This window comes from Spinacia oleracea, chromosome 1, assembly GCF_020520425.1.
Source record: "Spinacia oleracea cultivar Varoflay chromosome 1, BTI_SOV_V1, whole genome shotgun sequence".
In the NCBI taxonomy this organism is placed as follows: domain Eukaryota; kingdom Viridiplantae; phylum Streptophyta; class Magnoliopsida; order Caryophyllales; family Amaranthaceae; genus Spinacia; species Spinacia oleracea.
In genome coordinates this window covers 15604079-15622705 of record NC_079487.1, presented here as the reverse complement: position 1 = coordinate 15622705, position 18627 = coordinate 15604079, and the positions used below count along the sequence as shown (strand labels likewise).

Below are 18627 nucleotides of genomic sequence, written 5' to 3'. Positions count from 1 at the left end.
GAGTGGGTTGTGTTATGGTTTATCTAGTTGCTTTGCTGCTGAATTTGGTTCTGTAAGTTTGAATTTCTAATGTTGTAGCGTATGGTTTACCTTGTGTATTAAAGTGTGAATATTTTTATGTTTTCTTTGTAGAACTGCTGACTTCAGTATGGGTTAGAAAGAGGGCTAATACTTATAGGCTACGTTTTGTCATCTACTTAATGGCCTGATTTTAGAAAAAACATTAGGTCTTGGTTGATACTTATTAATTTAATGCTAGCCAAGTAAAATGATGATTCAACCATACTGTTTCAGCTTTATAACCTCACTATAAAATCAGATATGCTGGATTTTTTTTCCTTACAGAAAACACTCAGTCTTTTCGTACTTGAGGTAGATTTTAGCTATTTCTTTGTATTGCTATCATTATTCAAGTAGAAACGGTTGCATTTGTCTATGTAACTTTTACAAAATCATTCTTACAAGACTTAAGAGCGGGAGGAGGATCGATGGTTCTTGATAATGATTTCATGGGTTCTAAATTTGTCCACCAGGTTTGTGCATCTGTTGGCAGACTACACTTGTCTCTAAAACCCACTTCTCTCCAATTTTCAATTGAGTACGTGTTTCATCCTTGAAATTTAGAAGTACATTTAAAGACTTGAATTATGAAGGCTTGCGTCTGTTGAAATTTGGAAAAGAAATCGTCAAAAGATGAAGACGCTAATGCAGAAGTACACTGTAAGTTATTGTATTTACTTATATTCACCTATTTCTTGAACTATTCAAATCTTGGAAGTTATCTTGTTTACAGTTTTGTTAGTTGTTCCTGTTACCCGGCTATGACATTATGACAAGTGATAACTTTTTTTTTAAGTGCGAGAGAAAGTTCTATGGTTTTTAGGAGTTACACTCATCCGTTGAACGTATGTTAATGATATGCTACACTCATCTGCTACACTTCTTATCTGGCTAAAGAGTTGTTGGCTATTTCCAACCCATGCAAAGTTACCGTCCAATTTTTTTGTTATGATATGCTTTGCATTTCTAACCATTCAAGTAATAATTTCAACTGAATATACTTTGGGGTGGCCTAGTTCATGTCACTACTAATTATATTGGTTATCCTTAAAATAAATTATAGTCACTTTCCCTTTTATCAATTTTAAAGTAGGATTTTTTAATTTTTGTTACCCTTGTTTACCAACTTTTTGGTTTTTGTGTGATCCATTGAACACTTCATGAAGGTAAAGTTTGTTACAATCAGACCATTAATTCTCGTTGTCAACAAAAAAAAATCAGACCATTATTTATCTTGATTTGGGGCATTTGGGTTTCTCCCGTAAGGCTGCAACACAAATTCATTGTTTCTATTTTCCGGCTGAGTAGTTTTTATGTCATTCATTGCAGAAATTAACGGTCAAATAATGTAATCAGTAAACACTGATTCTGTTGAATCTCATAATGTTTCCTGGATTTCTTAAAGTCCATCAAGGTGTTAACATTTCTAAATTTTTTTGAGAAAATGAAGAATTTGAACACAAAGTTGAAAGCAATCAAAATGCTGGCGCAGGTGTATTGTGCACAGTGCTTGGTTATCATTTATGTACAACTAGTCTATGTCTTTGTAAATTTGAACAAGCGTCTCATTCTAGGTCATGTATGAGGTAGATAAAAGGTTAAAAAATTTCTCGCCTGTGATTTACACTCCTTGTCTTACAATACATGCAAATTTCCAAATGCTTCAGATATGGAGATATTTTCTTTATATGGAGTTGGAATTCCTACTGAGAGAGCCTATATTTACAAGCTGAGTGCAACAGCAGATTGTTACATTCCTTTTCAGATTGATACAATGGCAGACAGTTCAGATGAGTGCTCTTGTCTCAAAGGAGGGGTTTACAATGTTAATGGAGATGAAACAGTTCCTGTTTTGAGTGTTGGTTACATGTGTGCTAAAGCATGGAAAGGGAAAACCCGGTTTAACCCTTATGGAATGCAAACTTTTATAAGGGAGTATGATCATGCTCCTCCTGCTAATCTATTGGAGGGTAGAGGCACCCAAGAATCGCTTGCCATACGTAAGGCAACTGTTACAGAAAGAAAATTACTCAGTGGAAAGTGATGTAGTTAGGACTTAGGACCTTAAAAATGTTGTCTCAAGAGCATATGTGGAAAGATTCTCACTGTTCGGCGTGGCTGGTTTGTGGTGTGGGTGAACCAAGAACCATGGCCTGTGCCAGATGGTGCTGGGGATTGGTACCTCAAAATTACAAATCAAAGCAGCAACAACATCAGAGAGTTTCAGGCTAAGCTCCTACCTGTTAAAGAAAGTGGATACTCCCTTGAGGCTACTGATTATGGAGGCTGAAAATATAGATTTCATATAGTGATATACAGAGTATATATGTAACATTTGTTTATAAGATCAATCATATTTTATTCGATTAATATCATAGTTTTTTTTCTTCTTATAAGTAATTAATTTAGATTAGCCCTGACCATCTAGAAAATCATGTTTGCTTCATTATGACTTTTGTAAGTCATATGACTACCTTGTATGTTTGCTTACGCAAGATAATTTCCTACCATAAGTCACAAGTTATTTGGTACTCAATGTCAATTTTACAATACCATTTATAAGATAGTACATAAATTTGGTACTGGGCTACAAATTTCCAATACCGTTTTTACAAGACATTTGCATATCCTAAGTGTTATTTGGTACTCAACGCCAATACTATTTTCATAAGATAGTACATAAATTTGGTATTGGGATCCAAAATTTCAATACCATTGTTACAAGATAGTAAATGAATTGGTACTCAAATCCAAATTTCATCCTCCTCTTTTGGCTCAATTGTCCCTTATAGTGATCAACAATCCATCTCTCTTGCTCCTCCCATTTTGGCTCAATCGTTACTTACAATGATACACTTCTCGTGAATGCTTTTTTTTCTCGGGTTTCACTGTGGCTCGGGTTTGGTCGGGTTAGGCCGTTAGGGGCCGGCTCCCATTTTTGCAATGGAAACGTTCCCCGGAGTTCAATTTTGGTATTGAATTTTGTAATGAGGCTTGGAAACATATTTGAACTTGAATTGGGGTCCGAAATCAGGATTTGGACTCGAGCATTGGAATATCATAACTTTGAATTAGGAACCGAAATTGGAATTTTGGATTTGGAATGTTTTCAAATTGGAATTGTATTTGGCTTAGAATTTGTGCTCGAATTTGAACAAAAGTTCGGAATTAAATCGAATTCCCAATACCAGTTTACAAGACAGTAAATGAATTTGGTACTCAAATTTGAATTTTCAATGCCATATTACAAGATAGTTAATGAATTTGGTACTCAAAATTAAATTTTCAATGCCATTTTACAAGATAGTTAATGAATTTGGTACTCAAATTTAAATTTTCAAAGCCATTTTACAAGATACAAGATAAAAAATTAATTTGGTACTCAAATTTAAATTTTCAATGCCATTTTACAAAATAGTAAATGCATTTGTACTCAAATTTAAATTTTCAATACCATATTACGAGATAAGTAAATGAATTTGGTACTCAAATCCAAAATTTCAAAACCATTTCCCCATTTTGGCTTAAAGTTCGTTTTTGATATCAAATTTTGTAAATGTATGTGAACTTGAATTGGGGTACGAAATCAGGATTCGGACTCTAGGATTGGATTATCGTAACTTTTAAATTGGAAATTGCGGATATTGAACTTGTGGAGCTTTGAATTAGGAAGCGGAATTGGAACATTGTGTTTCAATTTGAAAGAGTTGTTGAAATTGTGTTTCACTTTGAATTTGATTTGAAATTGGAATATTGTGATTTGAAATTGAAATTGTGTTTCACTTTGAATTTGAATTTGAAATTGTGTTTCACTTGGAACTAGGAAGCCTGTGTTTTGAATTAATATCGTATAAGATCTTCATTTGATTAATATCATATAGTTTGCTTATTGACAGGCTTAAGTCGTATCACCTAATAAAAAAATAAACCTAATTCCACTAACAAGGTAGCAAGGGAAGTCAGGATCGTATCCACATGGAAATAGGTGTTCTTATTTATACTATTAAAACTAAGGTTTAGACTATTGGGAACAGGAAAAATGGTTGATTTTTATAACTAAAACTAAGACAATAATTAAATCGGGGAATAACAATATTAAGGGAATCTAGGGCAACGATTCACCACAAATGCAGATCAGGATTGGACAACAATCAATCACAAACCATAACTAGGAAAACATGCATCTCTCGAATCTTATGAATTCCTTAGGAAATTATATAATTGACTATCATAAGTCACAAACTATTTAGTACGCAACTAAAAAAATCCCAGCACCATTTTCGAAGATAGTAAATGAATTTGGTACTCACAACTATAAATGTGTGATACCGTTTTTTAAGATAGTTAACGAATTGGTACAAGAGGTTAAATGAATATGGTACTCAACTCCATATTTCCAATTCGTTCCCCTCGTTTGGCTCAATCGTTCTTTACAATAATTGACAATTCACCCCTCTTGATCTTCCATCGTCTTTTTAAATTGGCATACCTCGTACTTAATCATATACAGAGCGCAAATCTATATGTTTCTCAACTTCATTGGTCGAAAAATAGGAAATAACACCAAATTTGTATGTTACAAAATAACTAACATGTGAGAATATAGCTTATATTTTGAATAAATATCTTATAAGATCATATTTATTAGATTAACATCATAGTTTGTTTGCTTATAAATAAGTAGCTTAAATGTTTAGAACATCATATTTCATTCGTTAGAACATTCTATTTGCTTCCAATTATGACTTTTACGAGTCATACGATTATCTTTTATGTTTTTGACTTAAGATAATTGACTATTATAAGTCACAAGTTGTTACGAGTCATATAGTTATTTTATAACATAGTTTATTTGATTACGAGTCATATAAATTATTTTATAACATTATACATAGTTAAAAAGGTCAAGTATTCAATGAGCCGATACGCTCGTGAACAGCTCGACAAGATCGGTCAAAGCTCGGTCAAAGTTCGTTCACTAATAAATAAACAAGCTTGAACAAAAATATTAAGCTCGTTTAATAAATGATACTAGCTCGAACAACCTAGTGTTCGGCTCGTTTAGGCTCGCGAAAAACTCGTTCATGTTCATTTCCTAGGTCGTTCATGTTCGTTTATAAGCTCGTTCAAGCTCGTTTATATTAAATTTCTAAAAAGAATATAACTAATTTTTAATTAAAGTAAATATAAGTTTTAATTATTTTGTTAGATTTTGATATTTAGAGTATTTTTATTTTAGGAGACTATAATTTATAAAATAGTATTAGTGAGTATACTATGCTACCTTTTTATTTGGGTTAAAGTTCGATTTTGATATCAAATTTTGTAAATGTATGTGAACTTGAATTGGGGTACGAAATAAGGATTTGGACTCAAGGATTGGATTATAGTAACTTTTATGGAATGGAGTGAGTATAATTATCTTACGAGTCATAAATTTACAATATCGTCTTACAAAATTGTAAATATATTTGGTACTGTACTCTAAATTTTCAATACCATTTAACAATATAGTCAATAAATTTGGTACTGAACTTCAAATTTACAATACCGTTTTACAAGATTGTAAAAAAACTTGGTACAAAACTTTAAATATCCATGCCATTTTACAAGATAATAAACAAATTTGGTAATCAACTCCAAATTTCCAATATCATCCCCTTTTGGCTCAATCGTTCTTTAATTACAATGATCGACAATCCACCTCTCTTGTTCTTCCATCTACACAAATCCATACGATTCTCAAACACTTCTTTGGTCGGAAAATAGGAAATAGCACCAAATTTATATATTACAAAATAACAAACATACGAGGATAAATATCTTATATGATCATATTTATAGGATTAACATCATAAATTATTTTCTTATAGATAAGTAGCTTAGATGTTTGGAACATCATATTTCATTCGTTATGAATTTTTAATACCATTTCCAATAGTAAATTAAAGAAATCACAGGTTATTTGGTACTCGACGGTAAATTTTCAGTACCATTTCCAATACCATTTTACAACATAGTAAATAAATTTGGTAATTGACTCTAAATTTTCAATTCCATTTTACAAGATGGTAAATGAACTAAATCAAGTTATTTGGTACACGACTTTAAATTTTCAATACCATTTTACAAGAAAGTAAATGAATTTGGTACTCTAAAACTAGTTTTTCATTAGACTTTGAGAGCTAATAACGATTGACGGATGCATTTGAGTGCAAACCAACATTCTTACACCTCAACACCAAGATCTCGTTGGCCGCTTGATGTGATTTTCTCGTTTGCCATTCCTTTTCAAGCTACAAGCAGACATGGTAGATTTCTTATTAACATATATTAAAAAAAAAAATGCAGAATTGAAACAGAAAGGAACCATAGATTCAACAAAGTTAATTACTAAAGTGGACAAGCAAATAAAGCTTCCTAAAAAAATTTTGCATTAAAGCTTATTATTATTGACATTGGTAAGTTAAGAAGATCATTATTGACGCTTAAAGCTTGGAATTATGTTGATGATCATGAGCAAGATATATATAGTACAAGCTAAAGACTAATTATACTCCTTCTAGACTTAGGATAACGTAGCATTGTAATCTAATACTACTGCTAATACTTAGGAATCCAAATCTAGCCTACACTCTAGGACTAATATACCAATATTAGAATTGTAGTCCAATTCTAATTATTATCCTTCTAGGACTAATCTAGGACTAATTATTTTTACCCGGCTGGAGATTATGATAAGTTTTTACGTGACTGGAGATTACGATAAGCTTAATGTTTGTTTAGAGTTTAGACTACACTAAACCTCAAACAGTCTAATAAACAAATTAGAAGTTCTTACTAGAGTCATCATCTATACTGAAACAGATGAGAACTCAACAGAGATTATCACAAAACATGAAATCGAAAAGACAATTAAAGAGAGAAAGTGGAAAACCTTGCCGGAGCGCTTGAGACGAGCAACAATTGGAATACAAGTTGTTTCAAGAAAAGGGCCCTGGCGACTAATAAGGTCATGTGTTAGTCGCTGCCATCCTTTTAGTAACATTAAAGGACTTGTTTTTATCGCAATGACAGTGAAAGAAGGAATGTCAACAATTAAGCCCATCAAACCAACAACAATGATTGCTGGTACATGGAAAAATATGCATGATAGCCAGAACATATTAGCAAGGTTAACTTAGCTAGAATATCTATCTAACAAACCAAAAGCATGCATATGAAATCCCTTGTTTAGCAACCACAAATGAACCATGGTTCTAGTCTTCTTTTACACAACAAAACTCTACGCAATCCACTACTTTCTAATTCCAAACTGTCCTTTTATACGGACAATAAAACAAATGCGGTGAAGAGAATAAGGCTTAAATACACATTTGAAGAAGTTAGATGTTTATCCTCATTTTAAGTTAATCAGATTAGGTTCTGATCATCACAAGTAATACGGTAATACCCACCTAAGAGTCTGAAGCTCGTTTGAGCTTGTAGATTCACGAACCTCCTTTAAGTAAACTGGATATGAATGAATGCAAATATCTGCAAAATCCCGGACAACACAACTTCGTTTGACAGTATCCCATGTTCCATCCTAATTGTTGGAGAAAAACAGTTTTAACAAAATCAACTAAGGAAGGAAAATATATAGAGAAAAACATGCCACTTCAGAAAATTATCACAATGCAGTGTAAGAATTTATTGGATTCATTCTCTTGTCTAAAGGGCTTAAAAGCTGAAACCCAAGGAGTGAAAAATTCATAACCCACACCCACAATAACACTTCCTGATATGCTCAGAGCCAACCAAATAGCAGCAAGAGCTGGCAAAGCCAACAAAATTGTTACCTTAAGCTGTGTATCTAACCTGGTAGTGTTGAATTTCAGTTATTATGTGAAATTAACATTCTAGTTGATCTTAAAAAGTATCACGTATTTTTCTAGCATTATTATAAATGCTTGTCATGTTAAAGACGTTATAATCTAATTTGATAAAACTCAATCTCAGACATTGTGAATACGGAGTATTATTCAAAGTCTCAAACAGAGATTTGAAATATTATTTAAAGAATTTGTTTTGACTTCAGTACATTGTGTTCCCAATACCTTTATAGAGGGGCCAAATAAAAAAATGTTGGACTGTTATTCATTTATTTGCAATAGTAGCCATGGATATATTGGTGAACTCATACAAATATTTAATTGAGATTAACAAGTTAAAAATAGAAATTCAACTAAAAAAGCTGCATGATTTGTTCTAAGAAGAATTCATTTAGCCAATACACGTGCGCAAGGCAATCAACTTGGTTCCATAGAGCAGCAGATGGGATGCAAACCATTTAACCATATATACTGGTGATTACTACTACATGCCAGATAAAATAAATAAAAATAAAGCAAAAGTAAGTTGAAATCCAAGGAGTGAAAAATTCATAATCCACACCCACAATAACACTTCCTGGTATGCTCAAAGCCAACCAAATAGCAGCAAGAGCTGGCAAAGTCAACAAAATTGCTACCTTAAGCGGTGTATCTAACCTGGTAGTGTTGAATTTCAGCAAATTCCACAATCAAAAGCAATAAAAATTGGTCGAATTTGTCAATTGTAAAACGTCCAAGCAACATGTACATGGAAAAGGCCCAGGATCACTGCAACACTTCCTACAATCAATCTGAGACCAACGATTCCTACCAGCAAACCTACAACCAAAAATCAAAATTGAAGCAATTGGGTATTTTTAGTTTCTTAAATAGGCGTTAAAATATAACCCAGAAACATAAAACTATGGGTTAAAAAAACTCACATCAAAATTGAAATCCTTTTTCTCTCTCCTCTCAAACCCTAAATTACGGAAATTCATCTCCAAATTCGATCGATTTCAGCAAATTGATTCTACTCAAATTTCACTATACTCAACTAAACTTAAATTAAAATTGCCATATTAACATCATTCCATCATAAACCATAAAATCGAAAATCTAAAGAGAGAAAGAGGGAAACCTTGTCGGAAATTCAAGTTTTTCTCACCCTCCATTGTTGATGTTGAATCAGAGAAGTTTGTTCTGGTTCTGAAGAGAGAGAACGATGGAGGAAAGAGAAAACGATGGAGGGTTTTGATTTTTCTTGAAATTTTTGGGTTATGAGGGCTCAAATTCACTGATTTGGTTATGGCACTCAAATTTTGGGTGATTTATTTGATGGCGCAAAATGAAAATTTCTTTCTCTCTCTAGTTTTTAGTTTGGCGCTCAGAGATTAAGGCTTTCCCTCTTTTTTTTTGTCTGCTTTTACCCACTTTTGAGAATATTATTATTAAATTTTTGGTATAGTCTTTAAAGACTCTAGCTGGTATAGTCCAAGACTTTCTCATAGCAACGCTAGTAAAACCGTTGCATAAAAGGGCGTTGCTATAACCCTTTTTTCTAGTAGTGGCTCATTCTCTTGCTGCTCATTGTAGTGGGTCATAAGCTCCATTACATGATTCCATCTTGTGCCAAAGGGGATTATGAGATCGATTTTGAGCATGCAAATCCAGAATATGTGAGCAATATAAGAAGGGAAGCAATGGCTCGTGCAATTGCTACTGTACCTTCTTCCAACAATAATTCCTTAATTATCAACAAGGCTACTACTGCTTCTTCGGCTTCTTAGATTGTCTTCGGTTCTATTGTTTCAAGCAGGTGGTTGAGAGCTCTTCTAGCAAGGACAAGGAGATGGTTGGCAAAGGAAAAGGAAAAGGGTTTGCTCCCTTTGTTGTTGGCAGTTCAACAATGACTAAAGACATAGAGATTGTTGAAGTGGAGGATGGTGACATTACTAACAACTGAAGGTTTCTTGGAGTTATTTCCTTCGGATTCGCAGTTCTTTTTTTTTTTTTTTTTTTGATGCTGAAGGGGAAAAGATTCCAAAAGAAATACAAAGAAAAAAAAAGAGCAAACTGTTGCGATTAAAGCGAAAATTAGAACAAACTTATCTGATTCGATGAACTGAACGAAGAACAATTGTTGCGTCGTGGACACCCACTGTCCTAAAAGACGATTCCGCGCTACCTCCCGGTGCAGTAGAACAGAATGCGGTCGCCCTCCAGGATTAGCGCAACTCCGACGTTCCCACAAAACCCACCCCACGCCCACGCCCGCGAACCGCATTCCCAAGTCCCAAGTCCCAAGTCCCAAGTCCCAAGTACCAAGTCCCAAGTCCCAAGTCCCAAGTACCAAGGCCCGCGGCCCGCGGCCCGCGGCCCGCGCCCGGCCCGGCGCGCGCGCGCGTGTGTGTGATGTGTCCACCCATACCATTCTCACACTTTCTTAAACAAGAGTTACACTCATTCCCCAATTAATAAACAAGAGGAATATGAAGAGTTTTTCCAATGTGGGACTCTTGAATTTTCACTCACCCTTTTTTCCTTTGTGTTTCCCAATGAGAATTTCCAACACAAACTACTAGCTACTGGGAACAAAAATAACTAGCTATGGGGGAATGAGGCGTGGCATGGCCACACCCCTAATGTCCTCCTCTACTATTCTACGCAAAGCTAACGGGAGATCCTCCAAGATCATGGTCCTTAGAGGTTGAGCCACTCCATGATTAGCAAGCCAGTCAGCCGCGCGATTCCCCTCTCTGTAGACGTGAACCACCTTGACCTCCCAACCTGTTTCTCTAATCAAAGAACGACAGTGATTTATTAGGTGAGCACACTCACCACTTCTTGGGTTCTTTGATATTTCTTCTTTGACGTTTCTATCTATTTTGTTTTGAAATTTCTATTTCTCTTAGTTGAAAAGTTGATTGGGGCAAGGGTAATTACGGGTGGGCTTTCAAATTGTAGTTGCGCTGCGGATTTGGCGCTTTTTGGAATATAGTTTGCTTAGTTGGGGTACGGTTTTTGGATAGGTACGAGTATGATTTTCATAGGGGTACGTATTACATCTCGTTGAGAGGTTGTTTTGTATCCGTACTCTTAATTAAGTAAATATATTTCTTCGTTTTGCGTTAAGAAAAAAAAGAAGCTTAGAATTGTTATTGTTGATCCACGATTACACAATACACCCGGTTGTACAATAAAATTTCCTTACACTAGAGACCCACAACAAAAGAAAACGTTTCTCCACCGTGACCAAAGTTAGCGTATGATGCAATGAGCAATGATGTTATAAAACCACACAAAACGGCGAGCCGTATTCAAGTGTTGGCTTCACACCTGCTCACCTCAAACTCAAACTCAAACTCAAACTCAAACTCGTGTTTATCAATGGCTTCCGAGAAAGAAGCTGCTCTTGCTGCTGCTTCCGCTCCTGCCGATTCTCCCACCATGTTAGTCTCTTTTAAAACTTTCATTTTATATTCTTCCTCTCTAATTCAATCAAATCAACGCTAAATTAATTGATTGAATTGGGGTTATTTTTGAGAGATTGATTATTCCTTTTAATATTAGGGTTTTGTTGGGTAAATTGGATTTTGGAGTTTCATTGTCAAATTAATACAAGTAGAAAAGGAAGATTAGAAATGGGTAAGTATAAAGAATGACTGGTAATGGTTATAGGTTTTGATCAATGTGCGGAACTCCTGTTGTTATGAAAAGAACTAAAATTGTCAAGAATTTTTTGACTCAAAGTTCAACATTTTTATGATTTTTTCGGTTGGTGTTGATGATTTTACCCCTTTCTGAATTCCCATGTTGGGTTGAATTATAATGGGAAGAAAAGTAGGCAATTGATGTGAGCAGCATGTGTGCATTTTAGTGTTTTAAATTTCAATTAGGATTACAATTTGCTTCTTTGAATTGGTTGATTTGAAGTTGGCGATGACATGTGGCTTTGTACAATGATGTAGATTTGACAAGATTATCAACAAGGAAATTCCTGCCAATATCGTGTTCGAGGACGAACAGGTACTGATATTACAAGTTCAGGAAATCAGTATCTTGACATATATAGTGATCACTATTAAAGCTAGTAGCTTAACATCATTGTTGTTTGGTTTAATTTTGAGACATTATGCTTACCAAACACCCCAATATTTATTTTGGTGTACCACCCGGTTCACCCTTAGTGCTAATCCGGATTCGGGTCGAGTTATGGGTAGATAGGTTCCAGCCCCCTTCCAATTTTTGTTGTGGTGGATCGAACACGGGGTCCTCCCTACCAACTACCAAGTTCAACCCCAATCACCACTGAACCAACAGATAATTGGTTGTTGGTTTTTCTTACATTAGTATGCCCCTGTCAGTCTTGTTGCCTCTTTTGGTTCAGTATGTCATTTTGTTGTATATGTATTAATCCTTGTGTACATGTTTTCATTCATTGATCAAGCCTAGATTTTTACCCTTTGTCTTTTGCTGTTGTCCTGTTTCTGTCGTCAATATCCGGCTCTCGTGTCTTTGTATCGATTGTCAATTGATTGGTCTTCTTCTCTTTCCAACCCTTGGATATGGTCTAATTTTCCTTTACTTTGGTTCACTCTCACTTTGTTCCTCTGTAGTTTTCATTTGTAGTGGAAAGCCAAATTCTTCCTGAAATGTGTATGTTATGGTGGTTATTTCTTTTGTATTTTATTTTTGGCTTCTATGCTTATCCTGTCTACATGTTTCACTTCAAGATATACAAATACTCAACATACAATCATAGTTATATCCTACCTTTTGTCTACACTGTTATCTATAACTTCTAAATTTCTTTCCGCCAGGTTCTTGCTTTTAGGGACATAAACCCACAAGCTCCGACACACATCATTATCATCCCCAAGGTGAAGGATGGTTTAACTGGACTCTCCCAGGTACTTGTGATTCCTACACTTCTTCCTTCCACATTGTACTACTGCTGATATCTAGTCTTTTCTGTAGTGAATAGGTATCAATATCATACTCCACAGGTTGTTTGCTGGTTTTATACCAGTGCTTTCTTTTTATGCAGCAACTTTAGCGTCCTTGGTTTTATAATTTCTTGTACACTTGTAATTGAAAGCTCATTCTGTAATCACTGTGTGCATTGCCGTGCTGGCTGCTGGTAATGTATCAGTGTCTCTACCTCATTCTATTCATTCATGGTTCTAATGTGATACTTGCTAGGTTATCAGAAGGCTGGCTATACTTTCCTAATAGACAAATAAAAGCTTGTCACTCTTGGTTCCATTGTATACAACATGTAATGAGACATCATTTAGTTTTTCTTGAAGTTATGCGAACCATATTTTTTAAAAGATTGCCGGGAAAGGGCGAAGTTCTAGGCCGGACACGGAGGTAAAGGCGTAAAGCTGGCCTCTATGCTAAATATCACTTTGAATTTTGAAGTAGTGATGAACCTAGCTGAGTTGCATACTTGCATAGTTGTGTGCGCTTAACACACGTCAAATGCATGTTAGTGATGTATGGTTTCCATGAAGTCCAAGCTTAAACCAGTTTATCCGACTTGGTTGCTTTTCTAAAACACATTCGATAAAGATAATGTTGTTATTAAGAAGTACTTCTATAGTATTCTCCAAATTCTGGAGAGAGTTTTGAACTATGTAAGAGATGTGTAATGAACCCACTTAATGAGGCCCAAAAGAACAGACACAGCAGCAGACAGCAGACTGCAACCCAACAACACCAAGTGAAGCTGTTGCCACTACTTGACAAATAAAAGCAGCAGCAGCAGCAATTAATGTTGTACTTGCAAGTAGGAGAGAGCACAATAGTATAAGTAAAGTAGGAGAGGAAAGAGAAAGGGTGTGGAAAAATTAGTAAAGCTTAGGCTTTGGAGAGTGGTGACCTCAAGTCACTAACCCTTGGAGATTGGTGGCCTCAAGTCACTACTTTGGTACCTCAGTTTGGTGTTCTTCATCTTTCAATCAAATTAAACATATTTCTGTCATTATTTTTCTGCCCAAAATATTCAGTTCTTTACACTTGGTATCAGAGCGGTACAGTTCTGGGAAGGATTATTGATCTGATCTTTTGAGTTTAAAAAAAAAAAAAAAAAAAAAGGGAATCGTAGAAATGGAGGTCGCCGGAGAATGTGCAGCAAATCAAATGCAAACATGGATTCAGGACGAGTTGCGTACATCACATGTAAAAGAGATAGAGGAATCTCAGTTCTCGAAGATGAGCGAAGAATCCGACAAGAGCTCCAACTTCCAGAATTTAGTGGAAGGAATTTTGAGGGTTGGATCCTGCAATTAGAGGATACCTTTCATTTTTTCCGGTTAAATGAAGAGGCAAAGTTAAAGGCCGCCATAATATCACTTGACGGCGAAGCGAAGCGGTGGTTTGAATGGGAACACCAGCGTTGGCCGTTCTATAGGTGGCCGGAATTGAAGAATCAGGTGAGGCGCCGCTTTGGTTCTTCACCAGCATTGTCCAGGCACACACAACCAACTACGACAATGTTATATGACAAGGTGGAGCTCCAAAATATCTCCTTGAGCCACGGTTACGGCGGAGCCACTGAATCTGCAGTTGGTGTTAGTCCACAAGTGGTGGTGCCAAATAGAGGAATCAGTAATGTCTTTCCACCACCGCTACAACAAAAATTTAAAGAGAAAATGGAGGAGGAACTCAAGAAGCTTAATGAAGATTTGAAAAAGAGAATAGGTGAAGCATTATCTCCATTACCACGAAAATTGAAGCACATTAGGGAGGAGTTTGATGACAAAGAACATTAAACAGATCCGGTGGTGGGGAATTTCACAACCAAGCCACAACTCTTGGAGGTAGCACAAGAGAAAAGGGAGATCGAGAAAAGTAGATCTGGTAGATTATTACCAGAGTTTGGAGATGGATACGTTCCTTGGGTTTTCAAGGTTGATGGGCCAGAAACCTTTGTTAGACGAAAACAACCACAGTGGTGGAAATTTTTTCGACAGCGGTGGTACCGGAGGAACCAGATCAAGCGGAGGGTTCGCGAGGTATGGTAGATTAAGTGGTGATGTCGGTGTTGTGGTAGGTGGACCAGCTGTAGAAGAATTCGAGCGTGGCGGTGCTGGAGGTTGTGGATCTGGTGGTGGTCCAGGTTTTCTCGTGGGTGGTTGTGGCAGTGGTGGTCAATTTCTAAACGGAGTTGGTAAAATCAACTCCTCATCGTCGATGTTTGGTGGAAAACGGTGTGAGTTTTCGGATGGGTACTCCGGTGGAGGTGGCTTGGTCATAACGGGGAGAGTTCTTTTTACCGGCAGTATTACACGTGGGGGAGCACTTCGATCTCATTGGAGCTTGCAACAGAAATTTCCAAAAAATGAGGTGTATGGGAGAAGCTTTAATGGGTTCCTTGGCTTGGTGAAGAAGATAACTTTAGAGGATGATGAAAGTAAGGGCAAATGGGTAAATGGCAATCAAGGTGACATAAGGAAGGATCATGTTAGGTTGGTGAAGATAGGTGTTGTCACTGTTATGGGTGAAAGAGTTGGGAAAATTACAGAATCTTTTACTAAGGGCAATTCTGTAATCAACAACCAAGCAGAAGACAATTATTGTCCTCACGTGCTGGCAAACCCTACTTCACAAATTAATCTCTTTTTGATTGATGAGACAAAGCCCACCTTTGAGGCCCAAAATTCTAAACCTACTTTCTCTACTCTTCATTTATCTAATCAACCCAGCCCAATTTTCATCAAACTTACCCAACCCTTTACTTTTAAAACCAATCACTTTCCTGGTTACCCCAACCCAAAACCTTTCAATCAAAACTCATTTCAGCACATGAGAGGCATGACCACTTCCACTCTCACCTTGACTTCACCACATGACAACTTTTTACTTCCCCATGACAACCTGGTCATTTTTCTTGCAACCCTTAACAAAGAAGAGCTTGAGCGTCAATGGAAACTGGGCGTCAATTTCAGAAAACTGAATGGCATTGACCATTGCTACCGAGGCCGTGAATTCTCTGCTAATTATTACCCACCTTGAGGACAAGGTGGAAGTTTAGGAGGTCGGTATTGTAATGAACCCACTTAATGAGGCCCAAAAGAACAGACACAGCAGCAGACAGCAGACTGCAACCCAACAACACCAACAACACCAAGTGAAGCTGTTGCCACTACTTGACAAATAAAAGCAGCAGCAGCAGCAATTAATGTTGTACTTGCAAGTAGGAGAGAGCACAATAGTATAAGTAAAGTAGGAGAGGAAAGAGAAAGGGTGTGGAAAAATTAGTAAAGCTTAGGCTTTGGAGAGTGGTGACCTCAAGTCACTAACCCTTGGAGATTGGTGGCCTCAAGTCACTACTTTGGTACCTCAGTTTGGTGTTCTTCATCTTTCAATCAAATTAAACATATTTCTGTCATTATTTTTCTGCCCAAAATATTCAGTTCTTTACAAGATGCCACTGTGGTTTCCTTTTCAAATGTTTTCTTGTTTAGATTCGTGTAAGAGAGGGAAAAAAGTAAAAGAACAGGAGCCTCTTGGGAAAATATGGATGTCCAAAGTGACAACTATAAGGTAGAACCTTTTCTTGAATACCTATGTAGTTGTACTGTACATGTAATTGTTTGTGAACATGTCAACTTTGATTGTGCTTGATCATAAAAAATGGGGAATGGGCCTGTAATTCTAAATGAAAAAAAAGGATTGTAATCGCAATCCGTGGACTGTGGACCGTGGTGCACATAGAGCATGATGCACCAAAAGAACATATGTGCATAAGCAAAAGAACATGACACTACGCCAAAAGAACATGCGATATAATATTTCACTTTTTTGTTATAAAAATAATATATTATTTTACTATTTATTAAAAACCTAAATAAAAAAAAATACTCATGTTCTTTTCTCGTAACCAAATGTTCTTTCAATTAGATACTAGTGTTCTTAAGGTGCACCATGCTCTATGTGCACCATGGTCCACCTTCTAAATTGCGATGAACTCAACACCTGCTAACAGATACAAATAAACTCAGGAAGAAAAGTTGCTTGTTTTGATTAAGGGAAGAACTCAGAGTTTAGGGTTACAAAAGTAGTAGCTTGAGGCTCACCACTCTCCAAGCTTAAGCTTTACCACATTCTCAACATGCTTTTCTCTTTCCTCTTCTCTTCTATTTATGCCGTGAAGCTTACTGCCAGTACAATGCATTAGTTGATGTTTCTTGTCTTCTTGTGGTGGCAACGGTTTGGTGCTGTTGTTTTGTCTGCTTTGGTGCTGCAGTCTGTTCTTGTTGGGCTGCTCTTCTTGGGCCTCATTTAATTGGGTTCATTACAGCGTGTTAGGCTGTTAACCCATTAGATTTTTGTTCAACTGATCTCTCTTTATTGACAATTTGATGGGCGTGCCCCGATAATTTATGTTTGCATGTAAATGCAGGCTGAGGAAAGGCACTACGAGATTCTAGGCCGCCTTCTTCACACAGCAAAGCTTGTGGCAAAACAGGAAGGGTTGGACGATGGCTTTAGGATTGTGATTAATGATGGTCCAAAAGGATGTAAGTCAAAACTAACCACATAATCTCTTAACATTTCAACTTATTTTCAGTGTCCTAACAAGTTGTAATGCTTCATTTATCAGGTCAATCTGTTTACCATATCCATGTGCACCTCCTTGGCGGACGCCAAATGAACTGGCCTGCTGGCTAAGCTAAGCTGAATTTGGACTCAGAGATTGAGAAATAACCTGTCAATGGAAATAATGCTGTCTGAGTTATTAACATGTTTTTTTCTTCTTCTTTAAATGACCGTGATTGTGAACGACGCTTTGCGACAGTGGTGTATCTCTCCTTATCAAAATTACACTTTATGATAGACTTGAGTTTCATACAGTAATGAATCCCCGTCCTCACTGGTTTTTGTGAATGTGTAATCATATTGAATCCCCTGTACTAAATACAATACTTCACAAAATTTGTCAGTGTGTGAAATTTTCGCAAGATAACATATACTCCTCTGTATTTTCTTTTTGTGCTACAAGATTACCTACAATTAATCTAGGGTTGTTGATTTAGTTTTCAAGTACCCCGTGCTAAAACCGAAGCCATTTCTACTCGTTTACGGAGTATTCTTGTGAATTTATGCGATGGATGATTAAAGATAAGAAATCTCTAACCACATTTATTCATAGATATTTCCTATCAGGGAAACTATTACGGAGTATCATGAATTTTGTCGAATTCGTTTCAATATATGCTACTCTATAGTCTATACCGGGTATTTAAAACTATAATTTTCATAATAATGTCTTAAAAATAGGAGAAATTCCGAGTTAATCTTGGTGATTGGAATAAATTTCCAATCAAATGACATTTTCGTAAATATTTTGCTTGAAAACTATAGATGGCATATATTTAGGTGTTGAATGTATATTTGTAGTTATTGATTGCATATTACTCGGTATTGATTGTATATCACTTGTCGTTGACTGTGTAATTTATGATTGCTGATAAATTACTTAAATGCAATATTGTTTATTGGTAAGTGATTGACAGTATATTTATAGTTGTAGATTATTTATTAGTAGAAGTTTGTTGTATATTTTGAGATGTTGACTGTATATTATATAATTGTTGAATTATTATGAAAATACAATAATGACCGTACATGTGGCTCACTTTTGATGACATGTTACCGTACCTTAACTCACATTTAATGACATTTTCATAATAAAATCATCAGT

At 36.0% G+C, this 18627-nt stretch overlaps 3 protein-coding genes across 11 annotated transcripts; 2 read left to right on the top strand and 1 right to left on the bottom strand.

Annotated features, from left to right (window-relative positions):
• The first annotated feature begins 548 nt into the window (after window positions 1–548).
• Window positions 549–2473, top strand: LOC130466279 (phospholipid:diacylglycerol acyltransferase 1-like). The gene is made up of 2 exons (XM_056835078.1): window positions 549–720; window positions 1728–2473. The coding sequence occupies exon 2, from the start codon at window positions 1730–1732 to the stop codon at window positions 2102–2104; it is 375 nt and encodes a 124-aa protein (XP_056691056.1). The 5' UTR covers window positions 549–720; window positions 1728–1729; the 3' UTR covers window positions 2105–2473.
• Window positions 2474–6032: 3559 nt separating this feature from the next.
• Window positions 6033–9345, bottom strand: LOC110804052 (uncharacterized membrane protein At3g27390). 9 transcript variants are annotated; one of them, XR_008926326.1, is made up of 5 exons: window positions 9055–9345; window positions 8592–8753; window positions 7518–7596; window positions 6998–7064; window positions 6033–6356 (listed from the first exon to the last, which is right to left on the bottom strand). XR_008926326.1 is itself a non-coding variant. In XM_056835075.1 (5 exons), the coding sequence occupies exons 2-5, from the start codon at window positions 8682–8684 to the stop codon at window positions 6246–6248; spliced, it is 402 nt and encodes a 133-aa protein (XP_056691053.1). In that variant the 5' UTR covers window positions 8685–8753; window positions 9055–9344; the 3' UTR covers window positions 6033–6245. The 9 variants fall into 9 exon arrangements, 3 of the variants coding, with proteins under 3 accessions (XP_056691053.1, XP_056691054.1, XP_056691055.1); XM_056835075.1 differs by having other exon boundaries at window positions 7518–7648; window positions 9055–9344; XM_056835076.1 differs by lacking the exon at window positions 9055–9345 and adding an exon at window positions 8858–9047 and having other exon boundaries at window positions 7518–7648.
• A 1829-nt stretch (window positions 9346–11174) lies between these two features.
• LOC110804048 (14 kDa zinc-binding protein) lies at window positions 11175–17891 on the top strand. The gene is made up of 5 exons (XM_022009604.2): window positions 11175–11365; window positions 11885–11942; window positions 12737–12826; window positions 17326–17443; window positions 17527–17891. The coding sequence occupies exons 1-5, from the start codon at window positions 11190–11192 to the stop codon at window positions 17592–17594; spliced, it is 510 nt and encodes a 169-aa protein (XP_021865296.2). The 5' UTR covers window positions 11175–11189; the 3' UTR covers window positions 17595–17891.
• The last annotated feature ends 736 nt before the right edge of the window (window positions 17892–18627 follow it).

Coding starts and splice junctions, on each gene's coding strand:
- LOC130466279 (XM_056835078.1), top strand. CDS start 1,730: ATGGAGATATTTTCTTTATATGGAGTTGGAATTCCTACTGAGAGAGCC.
- LOC110804052 (XM_056835075.1), bottom strand. CDS start 8,684: ATGTACATGTTGCTTGGACGTTTTACAATTGACAAATTCGACCAATTT. Junction 7,649..8,591: donor CTGAAATTCAACACTACCAG/GTTAGATACACC, acceptor TCCAACAATTAG/GATGGAACATGGGATACTGT. Junction 6,357..6,997: donor GTCTCAAGCGCTCCGGCAAG/GTTTTCCACTTT, acceptor GTCTGCTTGTAG/CTTGAAAAGGAATGGCAAAC.
- LOC110804048 (XM_022009604.2), top strand. CDS start 11,190: ATGAGCAATGATGTTATAAAACCACACAAAACGGCGAGCCGTATTCAA. Junction 11,366..11,884: donor CCTGCCGATTCTCCCACCAT/GTTAGTCTCTTT, acceptor ACAATGATGTAG/ATTTGACAAGATTATCAACA. Junction 17,444..17,526: donor TAATGATGGTCCAAAAGGAT/GTAAGTCAAAAC, acceptor TTCATTTATCAG/GTCAATCTGTTTACCATATC.